This window comes from Schistocerca cancellata, chromosome 1 (genome assembly GCF_023864275.1).
Source record: "Schistocerca cancellata isolate TAMUIC-IGC-003103 chromosome 1, iqSchCanc2.1, whole genome shotgun sequence".
Classification (NCBI taxonomy): Eukaryota; Metazoa; Arthropoda; class Insecta; order Orthoptera; family Acrididae; genus Schistocerca; species Schistocerca cancellata.
In genome coordinates this window covers 784,525,748-784,552,839 of record NC_064626.1, presented here as the reverse complement: position 1 = coordinate 784,552,839, position 27,092 = coordinate 784,525,748, and the positions used below count along the sequence as shown (strand labels likewise).

The following is a 27,092-nucleotide window of genomic DNA, read 5'->3' as shown; positions in this document are numbered from 1 at the left end:
GCACTAAGCTGCACTTCAATAATGAGAATTATAATGATATATTGATGGTTTTTCTATAATGACATTGTATCATGCTAATACATATTTTGTGTAAACTGTGTCCTTTGTAGGAAAATCTGTTATACTTTGCACCAAATAGTTGAAGATGTTTGTGGGAGACTATCACAGTAGCTTTACATCTAAAAACATTTTTTTTCTCCATTTCTTGTGAGATTGCTTATGATACCGCCTTCTCATGTTACCATGCATGACTTCCTTTTTTTTCAGGTTACTAATCACATTTACAGCTTCCATTATTTCTGCGGTTCACCCTCATCTTTGCATATTTATCTCTTGATGTACTATGATACGTTAAATTTTCCTAGTCACTAAGGTATATTACACTTAGTACTGCTGGCCGAGCGGCTCTAGGCACTTCAGACCGCTACGGTCGCAGGTTCGAATCCTGCCTCGGGCATGCATGCGTGTGATGCTCTTAGGTTACTTAGGTTTAAGTAGTTCTATGTTCTAGGGGACTGATGACCTCAGTTGTTAAGTCCCATAGTGCTCAGAGCAATTTGAGCCATTTGAAACTTAGTACTGCGATCTTTAAGCTTGCATATACTATAATCTCAGTTTTCCTGTGCTTTGGCAATAGCAGTTTTTGACTCAAGACAAATGATGATTGACTCTTAATCATTTTCTTTACACATAAAGTGCACTGCCCTTACCAATCATTCCTATATCCTTCCCTGTAGATATGCACATTGTTAGAGATATAGGTCATTTAATATATAGTTTTATGAAGACCTGAGGATGCTACACAACCTATAAATATTGTGTCTTTACTTATACAATGCCATGCTTTGATTTTTATGGCGCTATTTGTCTAATATGTACTCATACAGGCCATACAGAGCCATGCTTTTATATAATAGTGCTATTTATGCACTTTGTTCTTGTAGAAAGCCATGCAGAGATACAAATTCTCATTATGAATCACGCGTAGGCCTTTGAGTGCCATATAAACTTACAGGTAAATGATATTTTATCATACTTTCTCAGCTATGATGTTTATGTGATGTAAAACTAGGCCACTTGAGATGTATCTGTCACATTTGCTATTAAGGCCAGAATTTATTTCATGTGAAACCAGGCCACTGTGAGCCTCAAAGAAGATTTTTGTCACTTTTAGTTATTAAGGTCAGCAATTATTTCATGTAAAACTAGGCCACTTTGAGCAACAAATATAATGTGTGTAACATTTTATAGCTACTAAGATCAGCATTTATGAATTTAAAAAGGCCACTTGGAGCCCCTGATTGATATTTTCTCTATAATTGCTATAGATATTAAGATTTGCATGTATTTTATGTGCTAGGCCACTTGCCGCCCCAATCATTTTATAGCTATTCAGATTAGCATATATGTATGTAGAAAGGCCGCTTCGAGAATCTGATTCAAGTTATCTGTACAGTTGTTTTAGATATTAAGATTTGCATGTATTCCAAGTACAAGGCCACCTGGAGCCATTGAATTCTTGATTTTTACTGTTAGGTTTTCTTAACATTGCGTATACTTGGCCACTAAGAGTCAGAGTATAATGCTATGAACCTGTGACGTTCTGTGTAAAGTTAGGTTATTCTATGTCTGATTAACAGCCTGATATAATATTATTGATATTATCTTATTCAGAGTTCACTTCCAATTTTGACTATTCACTCTGATGTAAAGCCTTCTTGCTTCATCCAGTTTGTAACTGCACTAGAATACTGAACTTTTTCTGGTTAGATAATTTACTCGATATCGACATAGGTATATGTGGTCATGTTCCACTACCTTACCTTTGCTACTTTTTTATACCTACCATTATCCACTCTCCTACCTCTGTTCATGGTATTGGAGCAATTTACTGCTGGTATTCTCACTTCAATGTAAGTTACTATATATGCTATTTGGATTTCAGAAGAATCTCTACTATGAAGAGCAGTGATGATTATGGTCATCACGTTACTGATATTATGGTAATCGTCAACTACAGTCGTTGGCAATCTGTTGCCGAGTGCCTTTTGTATCTCTCCCCATGACTGAGGAAAATAATACAGAGTTCAGATGTATTAATAAACTGAATGCAATACGCATTGGTCACTACTTAGTTGTTGAACCTGCACAAAACGAAAAGAAATGGACGTTATGATGCAGTCACTGCAACATGATCCTAGACTTCAGCCATGATTCTTCCTCTCGTTTGCCCAACCCTGTACCATTATTTTGAGGATTGTGATTGTATACTGATTCTGCTTTCATGATTTAAGAGCATTTGCCAGCAACCTTGTTTACGAGACAATTAACTCAGATAATAACATTATTATGATTTATACTAGTGCACCTGAGCACTAGAAATTCTTTCGATTTTAATGATGCTATAGAGTTAGATAAATTTACCACAAATTTGTTGTACAAGTTGCTTCCAAATGTGTGTCAAATTTGTTAGATCCAACTGGAGGGTTGTGAAAGGAGTATACTGGCGCAACTTGTATGTGGCACCAGAATAAGATAAGAATATTAATAAATTAAGTTGCAATTAGTATACTATAAACAGTGAACGTCTCTGATAGGCTCGATAATGCGGATCGCTGACTATGCGCGATCGCAGAGCCAAAGATAGTGTACTGCTAATGTAGGAGTAAGAGAGTGCTTGGCGCACACTTGTAGGTAGCTGTCTGTGGGGAAAGGATGATGGAGTAGGCCGTTTTTGTGGTGTGCTGTGAGAAGCCACCAAGCGTTAGATTAATGTAGGTATGTCAATATTGTTGAATATGGAAGCAGAAGTCTGCATGCAAACAAGGTAAACATGTTAAATAATTAAGATTTCTGTTTTTGCCAGCGCGTTAGTATAGATGAGTTGGGTGATAATTTGTAATTATTAAGTAACCCCAGAATGTACGTAAACGGTTTTGACAAAAGGGCTAGTTGAATATTTCACTTTTGTAATGCTTTTAAGATTTGTTAACAGAGCTATGTGCAATTTGATGATTTGCATTTATGTTGGATTAATAAAGTTAGATAATATTTTCTGCTTAAATCTCATTTTTTGTGAATCAATTGTGAGTAATGTAACTTCAATTGTAGATGTTTTAACTGGCAATATAATTTTTCTGAAAAAAATACTGAGTGTTAGTAATTCACCATAATCAGTACCGCCTCCCAGTTCAGGTCATATATGTTTGAAAGAAGTTGGATTTTCTTAAATGTTCTCGTTTATCAGCCAAATGAATTTCATATGCACTTCAAGTATTATGGCCAGCATTGCACATTACTGAGCCTGTAGCTAGTATTTACATTTTTTTATGGGAGACCAGAATAGAATATATCGCGTTCCGCCGTTGCTGCTCTAGAGGTAATATAATTTAATTTATTTATTACGTGCACAGGGACCAAAGTTATCAGTTTTGAACAGGGCCAGATGATTCAGTGCCTAGGGGTCTGGATGTATTTTGTAGTGACTGTATTTCGTTATTGGTATTGGGAGTTGCATTGCCCAATCGATTCGTGTAAAATTTTGCTAACAATAACCCAGAGTAAACACACCACGTGCAGTTACAACACGCAACACGACAATCCGAGTTCTGTATCCATTCCACAGATCAGACTTCATTCAACGTAATCTTTAAGTTTATTGTATCATTACGAAATAAAGTTACATAAGTAACAGACTGAATTCCATCCGCAACGAAGACATGACAATAGAATTGGAGAGCTTTTCAATATTAACAAAAATCAAAATATACTGGGACAAACTGGCCCAAATATGTTCGTCGGATGGCCAATTAACGGCTACCAAACTAAGTCACAGAATACCAAAAAAGACAAAGAAATAGGTGACCTGACGGATCAGGAGAGGCCTGCATGCTTGGCTCATGAGGTAAATGAAATGATGGTCATCATTATGAGATTCTGAACACTGTAAACGACACGAATTTATCTGTACAAGGATCTTTTGCCACGTATCCAACAAATATTTTTGAAAAATTCCAGTGTTTGTCTTACATATTTCACCTTAGCGCACTCGTAAAATAAAATAAAAAAGATCACAATAGGACGCGACGATGTGCACAACTTCCCATGTTCAAATTGCGACGAGCACAGGAATGAAAGTGTCAAAGATTACATTGGTAACAAACTGAGTATTGAATTTGATGTCTACCTTTATTTCCATTCCATTAGTGTGTAACGATGTCCACGCACAGTATAATTTCATCTACACACTTTTTCTTTAGTACGTCCGTGAATTGCCAATTTATAACGGTATTGCATTCTGCATGCAGTTAAGCGTAAACTTGGCGTTAAGGGTAGGTTATGTGCGTTCTGCGTCTTTATGTTGCTACCTAGTTGAAGTTGCAGGAGTAAGTGGCGAGAGGTGGACTTGGTTCATCTTTCATGTACCGCACAAACCACTGTACAGTCGCTGGAAGACGTGATGTTTATTTGTTCATTCATTTTACCTGGCAAGTCCAGGATGTTCACGCCCTCTGTTATATCTAGCCAAGAATTCATAAGAAGTTTTCTTTAGTGTTGACACTGCAATGTGCATAGAAAATTAGATGCATGCAGTAATAATACTGTCAGATGATAATAATAACTGAAAAAAGTAGAAAGGCATTGCAGCAATATCGAGAGAATCAAATATGTAGAAGTTAATTAGTGAAATGGAGAGCAGAGTAACTTTAACGACAGTCAGCTCATGTAATTAAAAGACGTCCATTTATTTGAGTACATCTTTGATTTGAGTGTAACTACCAATTGGATATCGTATTTTATCACTTTCGTATGCCACCTTTATCATTTTCTACTTGACTAACGCCTGGAGGAAATTATGTGCATAAAATCTCTTGCATAAAATCCATTCTCTTAGATTGGCTGTGCGCTAAGGAGAATTTTCTGCTCTCTCCAAGCTTAGAAATGGAGGTCTGAACCGTTCGAATGCAGGTGAAGGAACCGACGATCAAGGAGAGAGATGGTGGTAGAGGACACCAGCCCTCCAAGTAGAGGTGTACGTAACTTGGGAACATTTACATCTACATCCTAGTCCGCAAGCCACCTAATGGTGTGTAGCGGAGGGTACTTTTGGTACCACTATCTGGTCCCTCCAACCCTGTTCCACCCGCTAATAGTGCGTGGGAAGAATGATTGTCGGTGGAACTATTTTTCCCGACGGATTTGTAGGAGTGTGTCTCCACTGGTTGCTAGAAGTTCGCGGTAGAAATTTCGATGTCTTTCTAGAGATTCTATCCGTTGAAATGGGCGAACAAGGAATCTACAGGGCGCGCTTTGGAAGCGAGTCGATTGGGCCATCGTACTGTGGCTGGAAGCTAGAGCTGCGACTGGCCGGAAGCTGTGCATAAAAAGTGTGTCCTCTGCGGGTGTAGAGGAGCAAACGGTGGCAGTGGAAGACGGGACGTGGTGCAGGCTGTATGTGTTGGAGTGCTGTTGGCCTTGGGGACACACTGTGCAGCTGTACCATGAAGGCCGGCCGGAGTGGCCAAGCGGTTCTAGGCGCTACAGTCTGGAACCGCGCGACCGCTACGGTCGCAGGTTCGAATCCTGCCTCGGGCATGGATGTGTGTGATGTCCTTAAGTTAGTTAGGTTTAAGTAGTTCTAAGTTCTAGGGGACTGATGACCTCAGCAGTTAAGTCCCATAGTGCTCAGAGCCATTTTTTTGGACCATGAAGCATTGATGCTGAGACGCAGTGCAATTGCGTGCTGGCGTACCGTTAGTTCGTGATCAGAACTGGTTAGCAGTCCCAATTCTTCATACTAAGTTCTTTCCGAATTTCTTAAGTATTTTCCACGTGTGTCGTAGGCCAAATTCTCTACTTCACCCCGTTTTAAACTGGACAGAGTGTACATTCTCTTGTTTCAATGACTGTAATTCACATCACTTTTTTCTCTCGCTCTGCTCTTGTCCCGTGCAAACCGTTACGAAATTTTAAGTTTATCAGCATTGCGAATTTCTGCGAATGAGTCATAACAGTTTTCATTCCTGTTCTTTGCACTCATCAATGCTTATCTCTGTTGCAGCACAGACTTGTAAGATCCTTTCCCTTGTTCCCATAGAGGCACGCCCCGTGCTATCACTTTGTCTAGTCGGTATTTCATAAGGTACAGCAGCATATAAGAACGTTGTTTGTTGCGCAGTTAAACTTCTTTGATACACGCGTAACTATAATAAATCCAAAGTTTTAGATCCTCTTTTCTTCTTCAAATCTCGCATATCATTTACAGATGTATGAGGCAATAGATTAAGAAAATTATATGAAGTACTGCTAAACATTGGGTACGACTCCATAAGGCTATACTGTGCAGCTCGTTTCCGTTGCGTCAGGGTACAGAAATTGTTTTACTTGTCTACATGGCAGGAATTCCTCCAACTTTAATTAACCAAAGAGAGGCCATTGCACTTATGGGGTACGACATCATCATCAGTGTATATGATAAAAAAGGAATAGGAATTAATAGTTAAATACATTCAAGTATCATTTTTGGCTATATTTAACCAGAAACACAGATTAAGATCACTCATTTACGGTCAGACCACTCCATATTACCAGACATTAAAACACAGCCGGAACTCTTATAAAAACGAAAGAATATGTAGTGATGATGGAAGAAAAAAGAAAGAGATCAAATAAGCCAAGCTAAGAGAGTGCTGATAAACGAACGGCCTCGTCATTGGTGGGAAGCAGGCACCTAGGATATATCAATGGAGAAGCAACGCTAGTGATTACAGGTGACGCTTTAACTGCTATTGAATGCATGATTATTTTTGATTAGACGCAGGATACTGGATTTTGTTCCAGAAGCGTATAGTGAAACGGAGTAGCAGGAAGTTAGACGTTTTTTCGTAAGCTGCTGAAATTTTCTGATTTCTTATTACTGTTATGGAATTACGATGATTAGCAGCTGTGCATGACGACGTACTGAGGTGACCAGTGCTTCATAAACAAATAAAGAATGCTGTACGTGGGAGAATCACGTTTCTTATGCGAGCACATCAGTCCTAACTAAATGCAAGGAATAACATTGTCACACATTGAATGTTGTACACATGTGTTACGTAGCCTCACCGAGAAAAATATCAGTCATCCATTAAAAGCCACACTGTTCTGTTTGTAGCGTTGTAGATGGTGCGGAAATAGTACTTGGCGGTCAAGTGACTTTGATCTCCGACGTAAGTCATGACAGTGAACTGACGTGTAGGTACCAGTCGGTTGTGTGGAATCAGCGCAGTAAAATGAATCGACGTGGAGACGTAATACAACGACAGAATGGAACTGTAGTGTTTGGAAGTGATCACGACTTTGCCGTGAATGAAGCCGTCCGATTTGTCGATGTATCGACGCGGGTTGTCCAGCGTTCTGTAAGAAATGGTCTGCCACTCGCAGCCATTTATCATAGCCTAATGACAGTGGACGCAGAAGACCATAACCGAAAGGGACAGGAGAAGAGAGTCTCCGACAATCGGTTTCAAACCCGACAGGAATTGGTGCCGTCAGTGAATGCAGGTCCATCTCAAACAATATCCGAGTGGCCATTGCCAAAGAAATTGCGTGCAATACACATTTGGGGTCTATACTTCGCGAAAAACCATTGATGAAAAGGCACGTAAAGCTGCACGTCATCAATGAACCAAACAACCACAAACTATGAGGACTATATTTTTCAGCCTTAAATCGATCGCGAAATTAAAACACAGCGAAAATCCGGAGAAGCTTCACGCAGATGTGTCGTGCAGTGTCTAGTCTATAGCGTCACGCCGCATTTTGCAATTCTTAGCATCCCCCCGTATAGATGCCCAGAAAGTAGTGTATCCCGCCAAGTATGGGTGCCCGCCGAGAGATTTCATCTGAGTTCATGCAAGTCCACATAACGTAACTGTCATGCGTCTCTTTCTTCATGACAATTCTCGGTCGCATACTACAGGAGCAACGATGACGCTCCTGCAACGTTTTCGAGTGGAAGCATTTGATCACCAACAACACAGGCCGTAATTGGCTTCCCCTGAGTTTCATTTCAGTTCACATGAATCGCGTCGGACACTATATAGAAAAGTAGCTGGAAGGTGCAGCTAAATCTTGCAAACATTTTTAATCTTCGCTATGGTTTCCATTTCGTGAGTGATTTGAGGTTGCCTGTTTTTCAAATAATACCATGTTACACCGAGAGCACACTCAGACGCTTAACTCGCAGAATGTCAAGGATGTATGTAAGTTCGAAAGTGGTTTATGATGTTTTGGACGCCGATTTTCGTACCATTTTTTGGGTCCATTTAATCAGGCTGCTGTGAACGAGAACGAGAATGTTTAGTACAACATCCTAGGTGACGAAGTGTTGTCCTTTCTTCCAAGATAACAGGGTTTTCACAGGGCTTTACGTGTATTTTAGTGGTTAGCGCAGAGTCAGGCATCCTATTGCACCTCGACTACCCGGTATCTCATCCCAGAGAGAGACGAGGACAATAAGGCAAATCACACGATAATTGGGATCAAGAGATGAAGAAAGTCAGAGGCCTCAACTGGCAGAAGACAGCAACAGAGAGCGGCATGGAAACAGCTACTGAAATTGTATTTCTTAGTTTAAGTTTAAAGAGACTCAACCTTTTAAAGGCTGAATTAGCTCAGTAATAAATACACTACTGGCCATTAAAATTGCTACACCACGAAAATGACGTGCTACAGACGCGAAATTTAACCGACAGGAAGAAGATGCTGTGATATGCAAATGAATAGCTTTTCAGATCATTCACACAAGGTTGGCGCCGGTAGCGACACCTACAACGTGCTGACATGAGGAAAGTTTCCATCCGATTTCTCATACACAAACAGCAGTTGACCGGCGTTGCCTGGTGAAACGTTGTTGTGACGCCTCGTGTAAGGAGGAGTAGTGCGTACCATCACGTTTCCGACTTTGATAAAGGTCGGATTGTAGCCTATCGAAATTGCGGTTTATCGTATCGCGACATTGCTGCTCGCGTTGGTCGAGATCCAATGACCGTTAGCAGAATATGGAATCGGTGGGTTCGGAAAAGTAATACTGAACGCCGTGCTGGATCCCAACGGCCTCGTATCACTAGTAGTCGAGATGACAGGCATCTTATCCGCATGGCTGTAACGGATCGTGCAGCCACGTCTCGATCCCTGAGTCAACAGATGGGGATGTTTGCAAGACAACAACCATCTGCACGAACAATTCGACGACGTTTGCAGCAGCATGGACTATCTGCTCGGAGACCATGGCTGCGGATACCCTGGACGCTGCATCACAGCCAGGAGTGCCTGCGATGGTGTACTCAAGGACGAACCTGGGTGCACGAATGGCAAAACGTCATTTTTTCGGATGAATCCAGGTATTGTTTACAGCATCATGATGGTCCTATCCGTGTGTGGCGACATTGCGGTTAACGCACATTGGAAGTGTGTATTCGTCATCGCCATACTGGCGTATCACCCGGCGTGATGGTATGGGGTGCCATTGGTTACACGTCTCGGTCACCTCTTGTTCGCATTAACGGCACTTTGAACAATGGACCTTACATTTCAGATGTGTTACGACCCGTGGCTTTACCCTTCATTCGATCCCTGCGAAACCCTACATTTCAGTAGGATAATGCAAGACTGCATGTTGCAGATCCTGCACGGGCTTTTCTGGATACAGAAAATGTTCGACTGCTGCCCTGGCCAGCACATTCTCCAGATGTCTCACCAACTGAAAACGTCTGGTCAGTGGTGGCCGAGCAATTGGCTCGTCACGATACCCCAGTCACTACTCTTGATGAACTGTGGTATCGTGTTGAAGCTGCATGGGCAGCTGTACCTGTACACACCATCCAAGCTCTGTTTGACTCAATGCTCAGGCGTATCAAGGCCGTTATTACGGCCAGAGGTGGTTGTTCTGGGTAATGATTTCTCAGGATCTATGCACCCAAATTGCGTGAAAATTTAATCACATGTCAGTTCTAGTATAATATATTTGTCCAATGAATACCCGTTTATCATCTGCATTTCTTCTTGGTGTAGCAATTTTAATGGCCAGTAGTGTATATTCATAAATGTGTTGGATTGTTTGGAAGAGCGAGTGAAAGACAGCAATCAGCATTCCAGCAGTTTGGTAACGCTACAGGATCTAGTCACTAAAGAGTGGTTACAACTGAATGTCTAATTGAAGCTATTATCGAAGCAGGAGGTGAAGGTTCATAGTATTTGCGTGCTACGTCCTGGGGGCGGCTAAGTTTTGTCCGGTATCGTTAAGCATTCATAGTTAGCTCGCTGCGCCTACGCTTTAGATTTTTGATGGCATTTTTTGCTCTATGTTATCAGTGTCTATTTTTTGTTCCATTAGCTGATGATTCATGGGAAAAGAAGCTATGTATACCCCCTTCTTCCACTTCTAGGCTGAACAGGTGAAAGTGTATTCCGAGGCCGGCCGGAGTGGCCGTGTGGTTCTAGGCGCTACAGTCTGGAGCCGAGCGACCACTACGGTCGCAGGTTCGAATCCTGCCTCAGGTTTGGATGTGTGTGATGTCCGTAGATTAGTTAGGTTTAATTAGTTCTAAGTTCTAGGCGACTGATGACCTCAGAAGTTCAGTCACATAGTGCTCAGAACCATTTGAACCAGTGTATTCTGCCGTTGTAAGCATCACGTTAAAGGTTTACGGCACTTTGTGATGGGCCGCGGCAACTCACTGAGAGGCCCGCGAAGGCGACGTGCACGTACGGGGACGGCGGGTCCAGCGGCGAGGCGCCGGCCACCATGTGCAGCAGCGGCGGCGGCGGCCGCCACAGCCCGTCCCCGCGGAACACGCACACCTCGTAGCGCGCGCGCTCCCGCCCACTGCCCGAGCCGCCGCTCAGCAGCTGCCTGCAACAGCGCAGCACACTCCACACTGCAGGCGTGTAGGCACACACTCACCGTCAAATACAGGTTTAGTAATACAGCAGTGGGAACACCACGGCGTTTCTCAACATTCGTAACGAAGTCAGTAGGTTATAGCGCTCTCTTTTCGACCCAGCCACACACGAGCGATTTTCTAGTTATTTACAGCCAATATTTCGAATTTCCGGGCGGGAAGGAGCGCCTAGTCCTCGGTACGAATCCGCCAGGCGGACTTCTGTCGAGGTCCGGTGAGTTGGCCAGTCTGTGGATGGTTTTTAGGCGGTTTTCCATCTGCCTCGGCGAATGCGGGCTGGTTTCCCTTATTCCGCCTCAGTTACGCTATGTCGGCGATTGCTGCGCAAACAAGTTCTCCATGTACGCGAACACCACCATTACTCTACCACGCAAACATAGGGGCTACACTCGTCTGGTATGAGACGTTCCCTAGGGGGTCCACCGGGGGCCGAACCGCACAATAACCCTGGGTTCGGTGTGGGGCGGCGGAGGGGTGAAGTGGACTGCAGTAGTCGTCGTGGGGTTGCGGACCACTGCGGCTGCGGCGGGGACAGAGCCTCTTCGTCGTTTCTAGGTCCCCAGTTAACATACAATACAATACAATATTTCGAAAGCCACTGTCTCGGGAGGTTCTGCTACGGCCAGTGAACTACCATGTTTGACAGCAGTGACAGTTCACAAATAATAATGTAAATGTTAGTTTGTTCAAAATCGTATAACTCCGAAACTTGTTGACTGATTCCTTTGAGATTTTGACACAACGTTGCATTCAAATACAGGCGTGTTTTAGATAGCTATTTAGAAGGGAAAACATCGTTACCAAAAATCTCAAAATGTACCTTTCTGATTTACTTCAAAGTTTTTCACGTTACTGTAATAAACGTTTAGGCACATATACAACAAATACGAGGGCAGTTCAATAAGTAATGCAACACATTTTTTTTCTGAAACAGCATTGAAATACACCAGGTTATTCCCCAATCTTTTAGCTACACAACACTATTTTTCAGCGTAATCTCCATTCAATGCTACGGCCTTACGCCACCTTGAAATGAGGGCCTGTATGCCTGCACGGTACCAGCTGTGCACGGCCGGCCCGCACGCGGGAGATCAGACAGTCTTGCTTGACCTTGCGGCGATGATGACACACGCTTTGCCCAACGACTCACCGTGCTTTTGTCCACTGCCAGATCACAGTAGACATTCTGCAAGCGCCTATGAATATCTGAGATGCCCTGGTTTTCCGCCAAAAGAAACTCGATCACTGCCCGTTGTTTGCAACGCACATCCGTTACAGACGCCATTTTAACAGCTCCACCTGTCGGAAGTCAATGAAACTATACGAGACGAAGCGGGAATGTTTCAAAATATTCCACAAGAAATTTCCGGTTTTTTCAACCAAAATTGGCCGAGAAAAAAAATGTGTTGAATTACTTATTGAACTGCCCTCGTATAATAGTGAAACGCTGTTAGCAATCAGTAAAGTTGTATTTATGACTTACTGGTTTATTATTAGAATTCTACTATAGAATCTGAGTTTTCAGTAACACTAAACAAACCTCAAAGTCAGAGAGAGGGGGAAGGAGGGTAGAGGAGATGGACAGAGGAGTGGGAAAAATGGACATAGAATACGGAAAGGAGGAGATGGACAGAGATGGGCAGCAGGAGATGGAAACAGAGGAGGGAGGAGCAGATGGACAGAGAAAGGGGCGGAGTTAATGGACTGAGAGAGGGAGGGGACAGGAGGAGATGAAGAGAGAGAGAGGGGAGGGGGCAGGAGAAGATGGACAGAGAATGGGAGAGGAGCTGATGCACAGATCGCAGGGGCAGGAGGAAGAGATGGACGAAGAAAAGGGAGGGAAAGAGATTTGGACCTATATCCAATTGCCATACATATTAGAAACGTGTGGTTTCTCTTTTCTTTCTTTTCATTGAAACAGACTGAGCCACATCAAAGCGTGACCGGGTAGACCTAGTAAAAACAGAAGAACGTGAGTTAAAATTTATTGAACTTATTTTGTACCTCTTTTCTTTGGAAAACAGAATACTTTACGTTTTTCATTGAGACCACGCGTGTTGTGGGTACTTTAGAGAGTATATTACGCAAATACACTGATAAGCCAAAACATTATGACCGCTGCCCAACGTGACGTTAGATGCCACGTGATGGCGTTGCGGACACGTGACGCGGTAATAAAAGTATGTAAACGGCGTAGACACTGACGCTGAAACACCCTTGCGAATATATGGGATGCAAATGGGGAAATCTATTGAGATAAGCTACTTTGACAAAGGGCAGATTATTATTACGCAGAGCCTGTGAACACCTCGAAAACAGAGAAGCTGGTCGAACCTTCACTTGCTATTGTCGTGAGCATCTACAGAAAGAGATAGGCCAGTGAAACTATGAATAGCCGCTAAATGGTTGGATGTCCACGACTCTTCACAGAAGGTGGGATTCGGGGGTACGTCTGCTCTGTAAAGTAGGATAGATGCTGTTCTGTGGCATCTCTGCCGAAAGAGCACATGCTGGTGTGCGCACGTGTTTCGGAGCACACCGTTCATCGTTCATTGTTGAACATGGATGTGATCAGCAGACCACGCCTACGTGTTAACAAGTTGATCCAGCGACATCGTCAATTACGATTGCAGTGCCACGGGACCATCGGGATTCGACCGTCGATCAATGGAATCCTTCGGCTCTTCGAGTGAATGACATTTTTGCCACACTAGGTCAACTGTCGTCTCCACAAACGCCGTCATCGAGGTGAACGGCGGCTCAAAACGTACAGCGCGACACGGACACAGGCTGATGGGAGCAGTATTGCGCTATGGGAGACATTCTCTTGCTCTTGCATGGGACCTGTGGTAGTAACCCAAGATATGCTGACAGCTGCGAACCACCTGCATCCTTTCATGCATGATGTCTTCCTTGACGGCTATGTTTCTTTCACCAGTATAAGTGTCCGTCTTTCAGAGCCAGTACCGTTCTACAATAGTTTGAGGAGCATTACAGTGAACTCACGTTGATGTCTCGGCGATCGTATTCTCCTGACGTAAATCCTACGGAAGCCATCTGAGTCGCTAACGGGCACCATCACCGCATACGCAAATCAGTGGCCCGTTATTTACGCGAATTACACGACCTACGCGTAGACATCTAATTCCACAAACCTCCACAAACCTACTAACAAACTGCAGAATCCCTGATACGCTGAATCAGTGACGTATTTCGTTCAAAAGTCGGACAAACAAGTTATTAAGCAAGTGGTTATAATGTTTGACTCATTAGTATAAATCTCAGTCGCCAATTCTTTTTTCATTTATTAGTTTCATAGTTTACCTGCAAGTATTTATATAATGTTTTTGCAATCTCGTTGTGTGTATAGGAATGTTATTAGTAGCAACATTGTTGGTTTCCGTAATTCTTGACGTAAATTTTGTGACGGGAGGCTAGAGCATAAGGAAAGCTGTAGATTAGGTATGCCCTAAAAGCTTCAATTAAAAAGCTCATTTAATATTGCCGCGTTCTGCTTAAAAGTTAAAAATTTAATAAAGCGTCCAGTAGTTTTATGAATAACTAAAATAGAGCCCGGCAACGGCCTTGCCACAGTGTTAACACCGGTTCCCGTCAGATCACCGAAGTTAAGCGCTGTCCGTCTGGGCTAGGGTGACCATCCGATCTGCCGAGCGCTGTTGGCAAGCTGGGTGCACTCAGCCCTTGTGAGGCAATCTGAGGAGCTACTTGACTGAGAAATAGCGGCTCCGGTCTCGTAAACTGACATACGGCCGGGAGATCGGTGTGCTGACCACATGCCCCTCCATATCCGCATCCAGTGACGCCCGTAGGCTGAGGATGACACGGCGGCCAGTCGTTACTATTGGGACCTCATGGAGGAAAATAGAGACCTGTGTTTCGTGACTATAGCTACGAATTTCTGTTTCTGCACCAAAAGCTTCAAAATGCTAATGATGATTTCAATCTTTTCATTTTTAGATTTCTCGTCAATGTAAGCAGCAACTTCGGTTTGAATACCATTTTTAGAGTGGTTAGTGCTAACTGAATAATTATAAATTCTTATGTTAAGTTTTTAGCCAACGCGGGCACAGCGGAACGAAATAAAACTACTCAATCACGCTTAATAACTAGACAAACGAGATGCAACCAGACAGCTTTATTACCACAATGGCCTGGTCGTCACACGCAGTTCATTCAGGTTGCCTGGGAATGCAATCGATCAGCGATCAATCGCTACGACCTGCAATTTACCAAAACAAGTGCATTCTGTCATGCTCATACACGTGTAACCTGCTGACAAATCGCACGGACTTGTGTGGGTGTGCGTGTAGGAAGAGGAGGAAGAGGTGGAGGAGCGTTAAGGTAAAAATATAACAAACAATTCTTTGAAATGCGTCGCATCGGTCTTCCTGGGACGTACACTTACTACACATCAGAAGAATCACAAAGTGTTCGCCAAGAGCTGTAGCGTATCCTCAGCAGTGCCTCAACATGAACCATCAAAGCTGATAGATTACATAGATCCTCTCGAACTACTGCTCAGGGATTACATAGATGCTGCTCCAGATCGTTCATTACCTTAACCGGAATAACGTACACGGCATTTTTCACGTCGTGATGTTTCCATGACAACCGGACACCCTACAAGTAAACTTCCAGTGCTTTAAGGTCGCGTGGTGTCTCGGAAAAATACACTACTGGCCATGAAAGTACCAGCACCAGGAAAGAAAACAACGAAACTTATCTTATTGTGCGTATACTGTATACTAGGAAGAACACATAATTAGGATACAAGCCCTGTTCAAGATCGATATCAAGCTGTTCCAGATCGTTCATGTCATCATTAACCGGAGCAGCGTACACTGCAATCTACATGTGATGCACTTTCGTTAGACACCACATGCAATCCTCCAGTCGCATTTTAAGTAAATACGCTACAGGCTATTAATATTATAGCACCAGGAAGGAAAGCAAACAACGAAAAAGTACTAATGGTGCACTGATGTGACAGAAGTCATGGGTTCAAATGGCTCTGAGCTCTATGGGACTTAACATCTGAGGTTATCAGTCCCCAAGAACTTAAAACTACTTAAACCTAACTAACCTAAGGACATTACACACAGCCGCGCAGGTTTAGCCGAGCGGTCTAGGGCGCTGCAGTCATGGACTGTGCGGCTGGTCCTGGCGGAGATTCGAGTCCTCCCTCGGGCATGGGTGTGTGTGTTTGTCCTTAGGATAATTTAGGTTAAGTAGTGTGTAAGCTTAGGGACTGATAACCTTAGCAGTTAAGTCCCATAAGATTTCACACACATTTGATTTTTGAACATCACACACATCCATGCCCGAGGCACGATTCGAACCTGCGACCGTAGCAGTCGCGCGGTTCCGGACTGAAGCGCCTAGAACCGCTCGGCCACAACGGCCGGCTACAGAAGTCATGGAATACCTCCTAATATCGTGCAGTATCTCCTTTTGCCCAGCGTAGTGCAGCAACTCGAAGCAGCATGGACTCAAGTCGTTAGAAGACCCCTGAACAAATATTGAACCATGCCGCCTCTATAGCCGTCCATAATTGCTAAATTGTTGCCGGTGCTGGATTTTGTGCACTTAGTGACCTCCCGATTGTGTCCTATAAATGTGCGATGGGATTTGTACGGACGATATGGGTGACCAAATGATTCACTCGAGTTGTGCAGAACGTTCTTCCAACCAATCGTGATCAATTTTGGCCTGGTGACATGGAGCATTGTCATCCATAAAAATTCCGTTGTTGATGGGAACACGAAGTCCATGAATGGCTGGAGATAGTCTCAAAGTAGCCAAACATAACCATTTCCTGTCAATGATGGTTCAGTTGGATCAGAGGACCCAGCCCATTCCATGTAAACACAGTCCACACACTATGGAGTCATCACCAGTTTGTACAGTGCCCTGATGACAACCTGTGTTCGCTTTCTTAGGGTCTGCACCATACTCCAACCCTACCATCAGCTCTTAACTGAAATCGGGGCTCATCCTACCAATCCCCGGTTTTACCGTCGTCTAGGGTCCAACCGGAATGGTCACGAGCCCAGGAGAAGAGTTGCACGTGATGTCGTGCTGTCAGCAAAGGGACTCGCGTCGTTCGTTTGCTGCATAGCCCATTGACACCACATTTCGCCACACTGTCGTAACGGATACGTTCGTCGTACGTCCTACATTCATTTCTGCGGCTATTTCGGGCAGTGTTGCTTGTCTTTTAACACGGACAACTCTACGCTAACGAAACTGCTCTCATTCGTTTAGTAAAGACCGTCTGCCACTGCGTTTTCTGTGGTGAAAGGTAATACCACACCCTGCCATGGGATCGCCACATTGTGTACCATATTCTTGGCGCAAAATCGTTCAAATGGCTCTGAGCACTATGGGACTTAACATCTGAGGTCATCAGTCCCCTAGAACTCAGAACTACGTAAACCTAACCAACCTAAGGACATCACACACATCCATGCCCCAGGCAGGATTCGAACCTGCGACCGTAGCAGTCGCGCGGTTCCGGTCTGAAGCGCCCAGAACCGCTCGGCCACAGCGGCCGGCTGTTTTCGGCACACACTTGGCACTATGGATCTTGGTATATTGAATTTCCTAACGTTTCCGAAATGGAATGTCCTATGCCCCTAGCCCCAACTACCACTCCGCGTTCAAAGTCAGTTAATTCCCGTCGTGCGGCAATAATCACGTCGGAATCTTTTTCACATGAATCACGCGAATACAAATGACAGCTCCGCCAAAGCGCTGCTCTTTTATACCTCTCGTATACGATATTACCGCCATCTGTATATGTGGATATCACTTTCCCATGACGTTTGTCACCTCAGTGTACAGTAGAGTAGAAAACAATACACGATTATGTTTGTAAGTGATTGCAGGGCATTGAGGACGCGCCACTGGCTCTTATCAGGCTGGGCAACAAATCCAACTGAGCTTGAGTGACGAAAACATGTATGTCTTTCCCTGTTGTTTCAAGTTCATACCACACCCTGTCAGTAGTAACAGCTGACAAGTGGTGGCATGACATTATCTGGGCAATCCTAGCTCAGAACCGTAAGGGCAGCAAGCGATTGTGTGTAATGTTGTTCGAAGACAACGTCACGCAGACCCTGAAGATAAGGCAGAGCCACCACCTTTAGCCCCCCACAAATGTTGAGGCTGGTGTCCAAATTACCGCCTATATGAACCTAGTGCTGAGACTGCATAAAGGTATGACATTCAGTGCGGCAACATTCGTTCTCTTCTAAGCCTCCACACAAATAATACGTCAGCTTGATGTCGTACACAGAACCGTTACTCGACTGAAACGATGTCGTGATACCACTCCTGTCTCTAGTGTTATTGTCGGGAGAACCATTGTCGGCGTGTCTCTCTATGCTGACACGCCAAGGGAAGCTGCAATAATTGTCACCTTGCGAAAAGTGCGTACGGCTAAAGATATCGTTGCACATTCCTTGTGGACATGTGTTGTGGCAAAAAAGCCCACTTTTCGATTCAGATGGTTCAAATGGCTCCGAGCACTATGGGACTTAACATCTGAGGTCATCAGTCCCCTAGAACTTAGAACTATTTAAACGTAACTAACCTAAGGACATCACACACATCCATGCCCGAGGCAGGATTCGAACCTGTGACCGTAGCAGTCGGGCGGTTCCGGACTGAAGCGCGTAGACCCGCTCGGCCACCGCGGCCGGCTCCACTTTTCGATTCAGTGGCTGTACCAACCTGCTCTAATGAGTGAGTGTCTTTAAACTTCCTTGTAGGTTAAAACTGTGTGCTAGACTAGGACTCGAACCCGGGCGCTTCCTTTCGCAGACAAGTGCACTGCCGACTGAGTTATCCAAGCACGACTCACGACGCGTTCTCACAGCTGTACTTCTGCCGATATCTATCGTCCAAACTCCACAGATGTTTTCACTATCACTCCCGGAGTAAAGCACATTGGGAAGAAATGACTTAGTCACAGTCTGAGAGATTTTTTACCGTAATGGAGCTTTCTGTCTGCAGCATGACATGCGTTTATTCGAAATTTCCTGATACATTAAAGTCTGTGCACCGCACTGGGACTATGTTAATGTCATAGGTTCCTAGGCTCGACTCCCGGTCCTCCACACTGTTTCAGTCTGCCGGAAAGTTTCAAAGCAGCGCACTTTCCGCTGCAGAGTGAAAATTTATTCTGGAGTATATATGTCCTCACGGGTGCTAGTCGCCGAGGTCCAAAAACATTCCACATACTCTAAGCAAGGCCTTCTGAACTCTTCGATTCCATATTTGTATGACATTGATGGGATCATAACCAAAAAAGAGCATATATATCGTGGAACGGCAAACAGTGATCCCCACTGGCCATAATCCTGACGCTATCAAATTCCGAGACGCAACTGAAGTCTTCTTACAGGAGACATAATATTATCTTTTCACATACGCCCAAAATTCAAATGCGATTTCTGTATGAGGAACCGGCTGATTCCTTATAAACAGAATGTAGATTGCGTTACTCCTATTTAGCCACGTTATGAAGACTCTATGCGTGTCGACTATCGGGAACGGCAATGGCTGAGCCTTGGCCGAGCATTAGGAATTATATGAGGAGTGGAGCGACGAGGGGAAGGTAGTGCCGACATCTTCCCGTAGTGTTGGCACCAAAACTCGTGTTTTGTGCTTCTACGAAAGCAGAGATGACTCACTTTCACAACATTCAGAGAAAAATGAATATCTTCCAACTAGTGCCAATTTAACCCCGCTACTGGCATCACCAGTAAAAAAGATCTTCCTATCGTGGACAGACAGTATCTACTTTGTGTTGTTACACTGAAATTTTAATCATCTGCATATACAATCATGCAGTTTACTGAATGCGAATTTGACTTTTGTAGCATGCCATCTGCATGGTGTTGCAATTTTAATGGCTAACAGTGTACATTTGCTGTTCTGGGACGTACATCTCTAAAAATGGAATAACGTCAAAGACAAAGACTCGGAAAAAAATTACTCTTCTAGCTTGATTTTTAATAGCAGGAAGCCGAAATTTCCGTCATAGCTAGTAAAATAAGAAGAAATCAAGTAACGTCATTCAGAAATAACCATATCTTTAGTTAATTAAAACCGCTTGACTTAAATGGCAGGAAAATGAAATTTCACTGGTATCTAACGAATTACGAGAAAATAATTACTAAAACTTCCAATTCCGTAAAATAGTTAATATTGACCATCAAATTCGACAAATTACTACAGATTTGTTTCACTCTTACAAATGACGTAGTTTAAGAAAAGTTCTAGAGTTTTGAGCTAATGGTGTAAGAAGCTCCTGTGCAATTTCTACACTACTGCCGTTAAAATTGTTACACCACGAAGATGACGTGCTACAGACGCGAAATTTAACCGACAGAAAGAAGATGCCGTGATATGCAAATGATTAGCTTTTCAGAGCATTCACACAAGGTTGGCACCGGTGGCGACACCTACAACGTGCTGACTTGAGGAAAGTTTCCAACCGATTTCTCATACACAAATAGTAGTTGACCGACGTTGCCTGGTGAAACGTTGTTGTGATGCCTCCCGTAAGGAGGAGAAATGCGTACCATCACGTTTCCGACTTTGATAAAGGCCAGATTGTAGCCTATCGCGATTGCGGTTTATCGTATCGCGACATTGCTGCTCGCGTTGGTCGAGATCCAATGACTGTTAGCAGAATATGGAATCGGTGGGTTCAGGTGGGTAATACGGAACGCCGTGCTGGATTCCAACGGCCTCGTATCACTAGCAGTCGAGATGACAGGCATCTTATACGTATGGCTGTAACGGATCGTGCAGCCACGTCTCGAGCCCTGAGTCAACAGATGGGGACGTTTGCAAGACAACAAGCATTTGCACGAACAGTTCGACGACGTTTGCAGCATCATGGACTGTCAGTTCGGAGACCATGGCTGCGGTTACCCTTGACGCTGCACCACAGACAGGAGCGCCTGCGATGGTGTACTCAACGACGAATGTGGATGCACCAATGGCAAAACGTCATGAATGCAGGTTCTGTTTACAGCATCATGATGGTCCCATCCGTGTTTGGCGACATCGCGGTTAACGCACACTGGAAGCGTGTATTCGTCATCGCCATACTGGCGTATCACCCGGCGTGATGGTATGGGGTGCCATTGGTTACATATCTCGGTCACCTCTTGTTCGCATTGACGGCACTTTGAAAAGTGGACGTTACATTTCAGATGTGTTACGACCCGTGGCTCTACCCTTCATTCGATCCCTGCGAAACCCTACATTTCAGCAGGATAATGCACGAACGCATTTTGCAGGTCCTGTACGGGCCTTTCTGGAGACAGAAAATGTTCGATTGCTGCCCTGGCCAGCACATTCTCCAGATCTCTCACCAACTGAAAACGCCTGGTCAATGGTGGCTCGTCACAATACGCCAATCGCTACTATTGATGAACTGTGGTATCGTGTTGGAGCTGCATGGGCAGCTGTAACTGTACACGCCATCCAATCTCTGTTTGACTCAATGCCCAGGCGTATCAAGGCCGTTATTATGGCCAGAGGTGGTTGTTCTGGGTACTGATTTCTCAGGGTCTATGCACCCAAACTGTGTGAAAATGTAATCACATGTCAGTTCTAGTATAATATATTCGTCCAATGAATACCCCTATATCATCTGCAATTCCTCTTGGTGTAGCAATTTTAATGGCCAGTAGTGTAATATAAAATACGAAACCACTAGAATAAGTACGTATTCTTGAAAGCTGCATAGATGGTTTTCTGATACATTAACTGAATTATTTACGTGATACAATAATTAGAAAGCACTTTTAAATACTGATGTTCCTGTTTACATAATTAATAGCGATCCTGCCCTGTTCAAATCAAATGGCTCTGAGCACTATGGTACTGTACATCTGAGGCCATCAGTCCCCCAGAATTTACAACTACTGAAACCTAACTAGCCTAAGGACATAACATATCCACGCCCGAGGCAGGATTGGAACCTGCGACCGTAGCGGTCGCGTGGTTCCAGACTGAAGCGCCTAGAACCGCTCGGCCACAACGGCCGGCGATCCTGCCCGGTTTCGCATGTGTAGCCGTAAGTATTTACGGCCAGATGACTTGTGTGGCGTACGTATTTTGTTTGTGGGCCAATGCGAAGAGCCGTAAATAAATTTAAGAGAACAACGTTAAATTACTGAATATCATCACTTTCGTATAACGTACGCGATGTAAGCAGCGCACGGCAGGAATGTTGCCTGAATGTATGAGTTTTGTGTGCTCCATACTGAACTGGCGTTTGGTGTGACGTCTCATGGCAACAACGGGAGCACATTGTGATGTAAGTAATATGTCTACAATCAGTGTAAATATTGTACAAGAATCATAGTTGCATGTGCGTGTGAATTATTATATATGTAGCGGAAACTGGTAGAGCTGGCGCAAATAAAAAAATAAATAAAAAAAACACACGCGGTTGACATGTTAGGCCCGTGTTAGGGCACTCCACTTCTGAAGCTTACTACGCACTGTCATGCACTGTTAAGTCTCATTGCCGCAATTCCTTGTCACGGACTCTTATGGCAGACTTCTTTGCCGTGCCACGTAAGCAGTCGTGTCCATTTCAAGGTTTTGTTCAAGGAAACCAGAAAGCTGAAAGATGAATCATCTGCTGCGCTGCTGAAATAACATACTGTATGTATGCGAATCAAAGCTGCTGATGAAGTTTTCGGAAAAAATTTGACTTGCAGCATAAAAAAATAAAATACTACATATTTTTGATTCGCGTGGTTTTCTTTCCCTATGCAGTTGTTTTCAAACGACTGCAAACTACTGATTAAAAATGTTTTGTTATTTCAAACTATAAGCAATACATCGCAGCGGTCATATCTATTACAGTACTTCAAAGTTGAGTAAATCACGACCCATTTTTCGAATAATTTGCAGTGAATTAAGAGTGTAAATTGCGTCTGTTGGTCTGAGGGAAGCAAAAATTGGCGCCGACACAGCAGATGTAAATTAGATCTCTCTTGCTTCGTTCTCGAGGCACTGCTGCTCTCTCGTCTCACGGCGTTTGTTGGCTAGGCGGCAATAGCATCATTTACAAAACTTAACTTTAATTCGTCATAGTCCAGACGATGTTGACGAAATATTTGTAAATTACATGCAATAACCTTCCTCATGAATCTATGTAGTCAAAACTAAATCAAAATGCCTATGTCAGCTCCTGGGATTAGCCTGCATACACAGTCGGAAAGAACAAACGACTTCACTTTATGTATACACGGTGGTCAGAAAGCCTGAAAAGGTTGTGTATGTGTTCCAGGGTAGGTTGTGCTGGGAAATAAATGTTAAGAAAAAATTCGATACGTTAGGCCGTTTTCGAGCTAATTAGCATTGAGGTCAATCAATCAGGCCCCAGAGCGCGCAAATTCAAGTGGCCCGCCGGAGACGGTGTCGCAAAACATTTTGTTTTACTCATACCGAACAAGAGAGTGGTGCAAAAATTGAACATGGGACGGTAGTAACGATCGAACCCGAGCCAAAGGCTGAGCGGTCTCGTGCGCAATCAACCGTGCTATGAGAACAACTGACACTAATTGAATCTGGCGGGCAGCTTGAATTGACGCGGACAACAGCCTGATTCACTAACTTCAGTGCCAAGGAACTCGGAAACGGTGCAACGTATCGAATTTGTTTCTTAGCATTTGTTTCTTAGCACGATCTACATTACAACACCCTTTCAAACTTTTCAAACTGTTTATGATCACTCAGTATAGGGACAGAGATAGAGAAGAGATACTTGAAGAAGTAAGGTAGACTGTTTTGTAACAAATTGTAGTAACTCTCAGTTCGTTGCCTTTCGAATTTCGATAAATCATATGACTACAAGTTCTAAACGTTGAAGTTACACTTTGACCAGATAATAAAGCACGCGATCTTTCATCATGCTTGATAATGTCCGAAGACAGCTGCTGTAAACAAACTAATATCGTTCACCGACTAATTTAGACTCGGTATGCACTATCCGTTATCGCTACTCGAGCGCTGATGGATTCTCACATAAATTACAGACCTGGGAAGCAGGCCTATTACTTAACCTACAAAACGCTGGTACTCAATCTGTAATAAAAGTTCGCCCGTGCTATGTGGAATGCTTTAACGCAGCTCAAGCGACAGAGTGCGATAAGCTTCTCACTTCCTGTTTTTTTTCCGGTACTACTGTCGCTTCAGAGTATCACGAACTAAGAAATGTTAGGCGCGTGGGGCACAGGAACTTGGTTTGTGTGCTGAGGGCCGTGTCACCTCGTAATCCTTTACAGTATGCTTCCTTCACTCTGAATTGTGACCGCATTGTGCCACTGCAGCTCAAGACGGTATCTACTGAGAGGAACGTGCCGCAGCTACATTTCATCAATGGTTGACTCTGCGCCATTAGGGAAAATGAAGCAGCTGGTAAGCGTAGGTTTTTAGATAAGTAATAGGCCTACTCGTGGAAATAACTTTTTGGCAAGCATCAATTAACTACGAAAGGAACATAAAAAACCCTTGTTACTTTTGCGATCGAGTATCACAGTAACTGAGGCTGTTTCACAACATTCATTGCGGAATATGTAAGGTTCGATTCTGTATCGTGCAATGCACATTACTATTCATAGTTTAATGCTACTGTTCACACTTCAGCTAGAGCGCAAAACGTGGGTGCTCTGACGTATGAGTTTAAAAAATACATCTGAAATGATTGCTGACTAAATGCACAGAATTCGTACCTACTAGCAAGCGGCTAGATACCTAATGACCCTTGCTGAAGCCCAATCAATATACTAACTTCTTTGACAGGAGAGTTCAAAACAAACTCCATGGAAAGGGCGAATTCCTAACTGTATTAGTAAAAACAGTAGTAAAGACCAGATCAGTCAGTCATTCAGACTGCTGCCCTTGCAGTTACTGAAAAGGCTGCTGCCCCTGCTCAGAAACCTTACGTTTCTTGCTTTATCAAACCACACAAAAACGCGTTTTGGACAGCTACAGAATCTGTCTTCCTGTAAGACTCCAGAGCATTTTTCGTGAATTCTCTGAAATTTTTTCAAAAGATTTATTCCTGCAGTTGCAATTATGATTATTAATTTTTTTTCCTTCTCACCAGTATTCCTTTTTTCGCTTTTGTAAGGTTTTCCTACATTTTCAATAACTCTCTCTCTCTCTCTCTCTCTCTCTCTCTCTCTCTTTCCTTTGTACTCCGTCTCTCTTTCGATATCGTTTTGACTCAAAAATCTGTTTCTTCAGTTTCTAGAGCTTCTTCTGGATGAACCTTTGCCTCATCTCCCTCTTCTCCATTTTCATCTAAACAAATAAAAAAGGCATATTTTAACAGAACCAAGCTTCGATTTGTCACAGTGTATGCGAACTAACGTAAAAGCTAACTAACTTAACCGTAACCTCTAACTGTCATACTATAAACACATAAAAATTGTTAAAAATCAGAAAAACAGTAAATGAATAAATTAAGTAAGTTTAAAGAAATGATATTGTACGTCTTTCTTTAGGTCAAATATGATATTACGCAGATTTATAAATAACTTTGTTTAGCTTAAAACAACAGAAACCACAAAAACACTCACCAGTAGTTATCTCTAATTCTGAAGAAACATATTCGTCACTAGACCCGTTGTCAGACAGTATACTTGGTGTGCTAACCGTGTCCCGGTCACTTTCTGAGGTCATTGCTTGACTCATTTAAAAAATAAAGTAACTCTGAAGTTGCAAAATGATGTGGAATATTCAATCAGCAGCATGTATCCTCCATGAAACTAGAACAAAAATAGTAATTGAGACGAAACTTCCTGTGTGCCGGACGAGAGTCGAACTCGGGACCTTTGCCTTCCGCGGGCAACTGCTCTACCATCTGAGCTACCCAAGCATGACTGACGAACCCTCCTCACAATTTCAGTTCTTCCAGTACCTCGTTTCTTACCTTCCAAACTTCACAGAAGCTCTTCTAGTAATTGGGATAGTGCTGTAACTCCCAGTTACACCACTCTGGTTGTCGATAGATAGCCTTGCTACATGCATAAATTCATGCTGTTCTCTGTGTAGCTGTTTGAGGAACTAGGAGTTCCACCACTATTCCTGCAGGTAGTTTTACATGTTTAGATTTCATTTCTAACATTAACGCATATTTTTTAAATGTGAAATTGCACCACTTTGGCTTTAAAAGGCTCAATTATAGGAAATATAGAGAAATGTGCGACGATAAAATGAAATACATCAACCGTGGCAAAGTAATCCGTCACATTTATGCTTTTTACATACGTAGTAGCGAAGGAAAAGAATATATAAGTACAACATAAAAATCCCAATTCTTGTCATAACTTACACTGTTCCAGGTAAAGACGCAGGCGACAAGGATGCAATAATTGAAATACGGTGAATAATCATTTATTCCAGCCACAAGTGCAATACGTCAGCCTTACTACTGGAGACTTTTCACGCAGCTCTTTCACTTCCTTCAGCACGTCTGCTTTTGGAGCGTTGTTCTTTATTTGATAAAGCTGTTCCGTCCAGACCAGAGGCAGTTCTGTACTTCCAGAGACGGAAACAAGAAGCGAGAGCGAGTTTCGAAGACGCATGCCCGTGAAAGTATAAAGCTATCCGGATGGCGTTGCCAACTGGACCTCCTGGTACCATAAAATCGTTACGCTCCAGTGACAACTGGGTAAAGAGAAGGGAAGACTCTTTTTAACGTTTCCACCTCTGCGACGGTTTAGCGTCTTAGCGAAGGATTTCAGACTCACCAATGTTGATTTATTCATTCGTGCAATGAATCACAAATTGCTTAACACTAATGTTTTTAAAACTACTCTTTAACTTTATCGGCACATACACATTTTATTGCACTCTTTGTAAAGTTATTATCCAAGTATTAGATAAGAACAGCGGCTCAGCACTATAACAGGAAGAGAAGTGGCTTCTTTTTTTCTTTTTTTTTCAATGTAGCTTCTTTTCCGTTAATATATAACATAAGATCCAGTTCCTATCTATGTGGATAACTTCATTTTTTCCCTCTCCATCCAATGGAAACCTGTGTCATGAAATCATTTGAGTGGCAAAGCTGCAAGTAGATTA

At 43.2% G+C, this 27,092-nt stretch overlaps 1 protein-coding gene across 1 annotated transcript in view; it reads right to left on the bottom strand.

Moving 5' to 3' along the window:
- Positions 1–27,092, bottom strand: part of LOC126103083 (otoferlin-like) — a 189,455-nt gene that overhangs the window by 106,295 nt on the left and 56,068 nt on the right. The window contains exon 4 of the mRNA XM_049912329.1: positions 10,846–10,897. Within this exon, the coding sequence (XP_049768286.1) occupies positions 10,846–10,897 (52 nt within the window). The remainder of the gene's footprint in view (positions 1–10,845; positions 10,898–27,092) is intronic.